The sequence below is a fragment of the Homarus americanus genome, unplaced genomic scaffold, assembly GCF_018991925.1.
Source record: "Homarus americanus isolate GMGI-L3 unplaced genomic scaffold, GMGI_Hamer_2.0 scaffold48220, whole genome shotgun sequence".
In the NCBI taxonomy this organism is placed as follows: domain Eukaryota; kingdom Metazoa; phylum Arthropoda; class Malacostraca; order Decapoda; family Nephropidae; genus Homarus; species Homarus americanus.
In genome coordinates this window covers 3264445-3271344 of record NW_024755060.1, presented here as the reverse complement: position 1 = coordinate 3271344, position 6900 = coordinate 3264445, and the positions used below count along the sequence as shown (strand labels likewise).

At 38.8% G+C, this 6900-nt stretch overlaps 1 protein-coding gene across 4 annotated transcripts; it reads right to left on the bottom strand.

The window, feature by feature from the left end:
* Positions 1–744: 744 nt before the first annotated feature.
* Positions 745–5764, bottom strand: LOC121856383 (gastrula zinc finger protein XlCGF57.1-like). Of its 4 annotated transcripts, XM_042351934.1 has the most exons (3): positions 5553–5764; positions 2305–3770; positions 745–2052 (listed from the first exon to the last, which is right to left on the bottom strand). In XM_042351934.1, the coding sequence occupies exons 2-3, from the start codon at positions 3161–3163 to the stop codon at positions 1613–1615; spliced, it is 1299 nt and encodes a 432-aa protein (XP_042207868.1). In that variant the 5' UTR covers positions 3164–3770; positions 5553–5764; the 3' UTR covers positions 745–1612. The 4 variants fall into 4 exon arrangements, with proteins under 4 accessions (XP_042207868.1, XP_042207865.1, XP_042207867.1 ...); XM_042351931.1 differs by having other exon boundaries at positions 745–3770; XM_042351933.1 differs by lacking the exon at positions 5553–5764 and adding an exon at positions 4894–5373 and having other exon boundaries at positions 745–3770.
* Positions 5765–6900: the final 1136 nt, after the last annotated feature.

The window sequence follows — 6900 nt, the reverse complement described above, 5'->3', positions numbered from 1 at the left end:
TTCTTGTTGATATTCTTCTTTACAATATTCACAGTTAATACAGTGGGGTATGCTATAACGAACGGATCCTACTACGAATATTCCTATAACGAACGGTTTTACCTATAAAATTGAGAATGCTATAACGAATGAAACTCCTACAACGAACATAATTTATTTATTTTTTTTTCTAATTTATTGTTTTATTATTACAAATATTAATGATATTCTTTATTTCAGGGGTTTAGATGCATATTTATGCACTTTTTTACAATTTTTACAATTTTATATTATATTTTTCAGTGTTAAGTGGTTGTATTTGGGGGCCTGGAACGGATTAATCCTATAACAAACGAATGCTATAACGAACAAGGTTCTAGAACCAATTAGATTCGTTATAGCATACCCCACTGTACCACAAAATTGGAGAAATAGTAAGCAAAAATCGCGTTATAGCAAACAAGCGTTCACGTTATACAAATATCGTTCCTAATTCATAAATCGCGTTAGAGCAAATTCGCGTTATCAAAACACGCGTTATAGCAGAACTCACTGTACAGGTATACAGTACAGGTATACAACAAATATACAGTACAGGTATACAACAAATATACAGTACAGGTATACAACAAATATACAGTACAGGTACAGTATACAACAAATATACAGTACAGGTATACAACAAATATACAGTACAGGTATACAACAAATATACAGTACAGGTATACAACAAATATACAGTACAGGTATACGACAAATATACAGTACAGGTATACAACAAATATACAGTACAGGTACTCCTCGACTTACGACTACCCGGACATACGACCACTGCAGTCGTATAAAATAATTTTCAAATTAAGTATTTTCTAGTACCGAAATGTTTTCGTTCCGCACGACAGTGTGGGCTGGGCCGCCTCGTGGTTTACAGCATCCATGCCGTAGCTGCTCAGTTGGTGTTTGGCCGTCGTTGGTGTTTGTGATCGCACTGTGTACTGACAAATTTTTTTTTTCTAATTCCCTTTAAAATAACTGGAAGCTTAAAAGTGAGAGTTCTGGTGGTGCTCAGAAGAAAAAGAGACAGTCAATTACTTTTGAGATGAAAATGAAAATAATAATGCAATATGAAAATGAAAAAACGGTAGCAACCATTTCACGTGACCTAGGCTTCTCTCACACGACGATATCAACAATTAAAAAATTATTGAGGTCCCGTGTGCATTCAGCTGATTGCATTAAAGGTAAGTTCACAGTAACACTTTAATAATTTTTAATTATTGATTACTTTTACTGTACTGTATTTCATTTTAGAATTTCTATGTATTATTTTCGCATTTTCGACTTACAACCAATTCGACTTATGACCTGGTCGTCGGTCCGGAACCCCGTCGTAAGTTGAGGACTGACTGTACAGGTATACAACAAATATACAGTACTGTATAGGTATACAAACAATAGTAAACAGTAAGAATATTTGACCAAGGATAACCAACACAGCCATCAGATGATTATTTCCAGTTGGTCTTTTTTGGAAATAAGTAATCCATTATTTACACTTGAAATAATTCTTACCAACATTCAAGACCATACAGTTCTCCAGATCATTTTTATGTAAGATCTTTCCTTACAACTTTCAAGTAAGATTCCTCTCACCAGTGTGTACAACCATATGTCTCTTCAGATTGCTCCTTGTGGAATAACTTTTACCACACTCTTCACACTTAAAATTCATCTCGCCAGTGTGTACAACCATATGCTCCATCAGAGCGCTCTTTCTGGAATAACATTTATCACACTCTTCACACTTAAAATTCTTCTCACCAGTGTGTACAACCAAATGCTCCATCAGATGGCTCTTTCTGGAATAACATTTATCACACTCTTCACACTTAAAATTCTTCTCACCAGTGTGTACAACCATATGTCTCTTCAGATAGCTCTTTGTGGAATAACATTTACCACACTCTTCACACTTAAAATTCTTCTCACCAGTGTGTACAACCATATGCTCCATCAGTGCGCTCTTTCTGGAATAACATTTATCACACTCTTCACACTTAAAATTCTTCTCACCTTTGTGTACAACCATATGCTCCACCAGAGCGCTCTTTCTGAAATAACATTTACCACACTCTTCACACATAAAATTCTTCTCACCAGTGTGTACAACCATATGCTTTTTCACACTGCTCTTTGTGGAATAACATTTACCACACTCTTCACACTTAAAATTCTTCTCACCAGTGTGTACAACCATATGCTCCATCAGATGGCTCTTTCTGGAATAACATTTATCACACTCTTCACACTTAAAATTCTTCTCACCAGTGTGTACAACCATATGCTTCTTTAGATTGTACATTTTGGAATAACTTTCACCACACTCTTCACAGTTAAAATTCTTCTCACCAGTGTGTACAACCATATGCTTCTTTAGATTGTACTTTGTGGTATAACATTTATCACACTCTTCACACTTAAAATTCTTCTCACCAGTGTGTACAACCATATGCTTTTTCAGACAGCTCTTTGTGGAATAACTTTTACCACACTCTTCACACTTAAAATTCTTTTCACCAGTGTGTACAACCATATGCTCCATCAGAGCGCTCTTTCTGGAATAACTTTTACCACACTCTTCACACTTAAAATTCTTCTCACCAGTGTGTACAACCATATGCTTTTTCAGATAACTCTTTGTGGAATAACTTTTCCCACACTCTTCACACTTATAATTCTTCTCACCAGTGTGTACAACCATATGCTTTTTCAGATAACTCTTTGTGGAATAACTTTTCCCACACTCTTCACACTTATAATTCTTCTCACCAGTGTGTACAACTATTTGTTCCTTTTTGTTATAACTTATACAACTTTCTAGACATTTACGAATTTTTTCATCAACAGGCACATGTTGTGTTACATCATAGTTACTGCTAAGGCTTTCATCAACTTCTTCACACTTAATATCTTTCTCATCAACAGTCACATGTTGTGTTACATCATAGTTACTGTTAAAACTTTCATCAACTTCTTCACACTTAATATTTATCTCATCAATGTGTTCAGCCATACAGGTATGCATCTTCAAAGAATCATTACTGTAAAATAATTCACCACACTGTACACACACATAATTATATTGGCCACCATGTCCAGCTACTTGATTTATAAACTGGGCCATCTTTTAAACACTTAACAACACTCCATATAAGAAAATATTTCCTTCAGTGTACACACGTTTGGGTAACTTTTGAACTAAATATTGTATGAGAAATATTTACCACAAGTGAACTTTGTCTCACCAATACACAAGCACAGCAGACAACCACTTGTCACATTTATATATTGGAACTTTTATCAGCAGTGTACACAAGCACAAGAGTCACAAGGTAGTTGTTTAGGTAGAAACACTGCAACACTCATCATACTGTAATTAGACAATATATAACACAGTGCACCACTTAACTGGTATTTTCAGGAGAAAGATTCACTTGTGTGAACCTTCTTTTTATTCTTACTGTTTTCTAGAACACCAACTTGACTTTAGTATTTGTAACTTAAGGCTTGGCGAGTTGACAATTTACCTTGATCTTGCTTACAATGTTCTCCTGAAGATGTTCACTAACCCTCATACTGTACTGACTTATTGTACAGTTGTGAGGAATTGTTCTGCCTCCTGTTTTATAGAGCTTTAATACTAGGTTGTGGTGGAAGAAGTTTGTGTGGGATGGCCTCCTGATGCTACCATAATATTTCTTTCTTACATCCGACCACTCGCACCTTTATGTCTGAAATAAAGTGAACAGCATTACAATGTTGAAGTTTTCAGAATTCCACAGTTGATGGAAGACTTACTGGTAGATACTTACCCAAGGAGACAACTTGGCTAGCTCAGTACTGTACTCAAATAGCCTTATTTCCCTAAGTGGCATCACTACAGTACTCATTAACTGCTGGATTGACTGGGGATGTTCTGGGTACTAACGACCAACCCTTAAGACTGAAGGTATACCCTGTATCCTCTCAGCTGCTTCACCTTTTCGTCAGAATGTGGAAAAAAATATTATGTTCATCTTGCAGGAACTACCTTGTGTCATTCCAAGTGTCAATACTTTGGGAGGAAAAAATTATTTTCCACAAAGAACAATGAATCCCACAAAACTGTTCAGCAAGTGAAGGAAGAGTGAAGTCACAACATCAGATTGTTATCAAGTTCTGTACAATGAAGCAAATAAATTGTTCTTTCTTAAAGATAAATACTGTATAGACTTCAGTACATTATCTATGTGACTCAGTCCTTATTAATAACCAATACGCGAGATACGTTCCGAGAGAGATCGCTTTAAATCGAATTCGCACTAAATCTAAGCACAGGGGTGTATTGTTTCAAGGGAATAATTTAGTTTGATACTTAAGAGAAACACAAAATACTAAAAAGACTTTTATTAACTAATAAATATGAGAAAAATATATGGTCTAATGATATATGTGCAGCAAGCACTCATAAATCAACACGGCTAAAATTAAGGGACGCGAAATGGTCTGTTTACTAGCGACCAGCTGATGTGAGAGGGTGGTCGCACTGGTGCCGCACACCGCCTGCCTCTCGTCTGCCTCACTCCATCCCTACCACTCACCATGCACTTTCCCTTTCCTCTCAACTTAGTGTTTCATTACTTTATGCTGGCACCTCCCCCTGCCCTGACTGAGAGTCTATCCATATACACCAGAACTCATAAATCACTGCTGTAATGTAATACAGGTCCACAATCACCTATCCTTTATTTGAGGTGTGCAATGTCTACATTCAAATTATTTGCTGTCTTGCAAGGATTCCAGCAATGCAAATTATATTCTCCTAACTTTAGTCTGTGACATTTTATAAGATAAAAATTTTAAGCCTAAAACTACCTTCACCCTTGGGAAGTGGAGGTGCTGTGTTGACAGCCAAGCAGGGGGGAGAAGTGGGGGGTGAGGTGAGGTATTCACCAGCCGGCGGGGACATTAAGCCTGTGCGTCTTATCTGTCATATAGAGGAGTTTAAGTTTTTCGCTTATAAAATGTCACTGAACTGACCTGGGAGAATATAATTTACATTGTTGGAATTCTTGTAAGATAGTGATTAATTTGAATATAGACATGCTATAGTTTGCACTAGGCATACAACTTTTAGTAATTATTTATTGCATTTGAGTACAGTACAGAACAGAGTTGGTTTGTGTTTGGGCATTATGAACGAGGATGAGAGAGGTTCAAGTGCACTAAATTGACACACACGAGAGGCAGGTGTTACTCCGACAATACCCACGTGGCAACTGAACACTGGGAGGTGGGATGGCAGGGGTGGAGCTTTGGCGGGTTAGCATTTGGGGCGCTTATGACTCATTTAGAAAATTTTCAGCTTGAATATGGAAATTTCGGTCAAAACCTGTTGAATACAATTCACATATAACAACTGCTGGTACATCAGGACACAGTTTGAATAATACGATCAATATACAGTACATAATTACACTTATTAAAGTTATTTCGAGTTCTCAGAGGATTCAACAGTTCACAATCACACTCACGTTTTGGGGTCTAGGGTTAGATCAACGAGAACAAATCTAATGTCCTGCGGGTGATATTGGCTGACGAGAATCTAGGTGATGCCTCTACAGTAGACGGCGATAGACTGTCCCTCAGACAGTCACACAGCTGCTACCAGCCCCATCTCTGGCCAGCGCGCACATTTAACACCTCAGCAAAGTTTGTTGTCAACACTCTGTCTCTCCTCTCTCCCTTTCTCTCTCTCTATCCCTCTCTCTTCTTGTTTATCTTACTGTGGCGGTAACAACTGTACTAAGGGCAAACACATAAAGGGATTGTTATCGTCACTGGCTTCAATTACAGTGCTGGCGTCAGTGCTGGCATTTGCTGCCTTACCCGAACAAACATTATATCTTTCAGCCTGCGACCAAGTGTCCCCCCACGTGGCCTGTGACATCACCAGATGTGGCGGCTGGGGTGTTATCGCCGCTGGCGTCAGTGCTGGCATTTGCTGCCTTACCCGAACAGTGTCCCCCCACGTGGCCTGTGACATCACCAGATGTGGCGGCTGGGGTGTTATCGCCGCTGGCGTCAGTGCTGGCGTCAAGTGCTGGCGTTTGCTGCCTTACCCGAACAAACATTAGGGGGGAGGGGGAGGTGTTTACGGACAAGATGTCCTGATTCTGCTGAGTGTATGGTTTAGAGGGTGGAGTGGCCGCCTGGCCTCCAGGCAGATCACCCTCTCGAGTGATGCTATGAGGACCAGCCCTCCGCCCTCTCGGTGATGCTGTGAGGACCAGCCCTCTGCTAGCAATGGTGAACACCGACTCCCAATCCTGGCCGAGTTTGTGCAGGAACAATTTACACAGTACTATTTTCCCTTGGAACATCATAATGATTCGCATTGACCCGCACTTGTAAGTACAGTCAAAGTGATGACATACCCCTTACTACTGAAATATTGTGGACTAATTATGCCTACTCGTTCCTGCCTTATCTGGAGCAATAAGACCATGCAGAATGAAGTGTAACTAAGATTAATAGTTATGAACTTTGTATCATGTCACTATGCTCAATAATCAATTATAATTAAGATAAATTGTGTGAGACTAACTAATTATGTATCAGATAGATCACCATGTAATACTAATGAACGCCTTGTTCTCTGCAGATTTTGACCACATCAATAAATATTGAATGCGTCAAAAAGCGGGTTTCAATCATTCCCTTCGACTTGCCCGTTACCTGAATGTCCTTAACCAAGGCGTTTCCAGGGATAATACATTTCTTTGTACACAAGTAATAATGTACCCCCCAACAGTCAGCCAATGTTATTCAAGGATTTGGTGATTCGCACCCATTTTGAGAACCTAACCCCCATAAATTTGG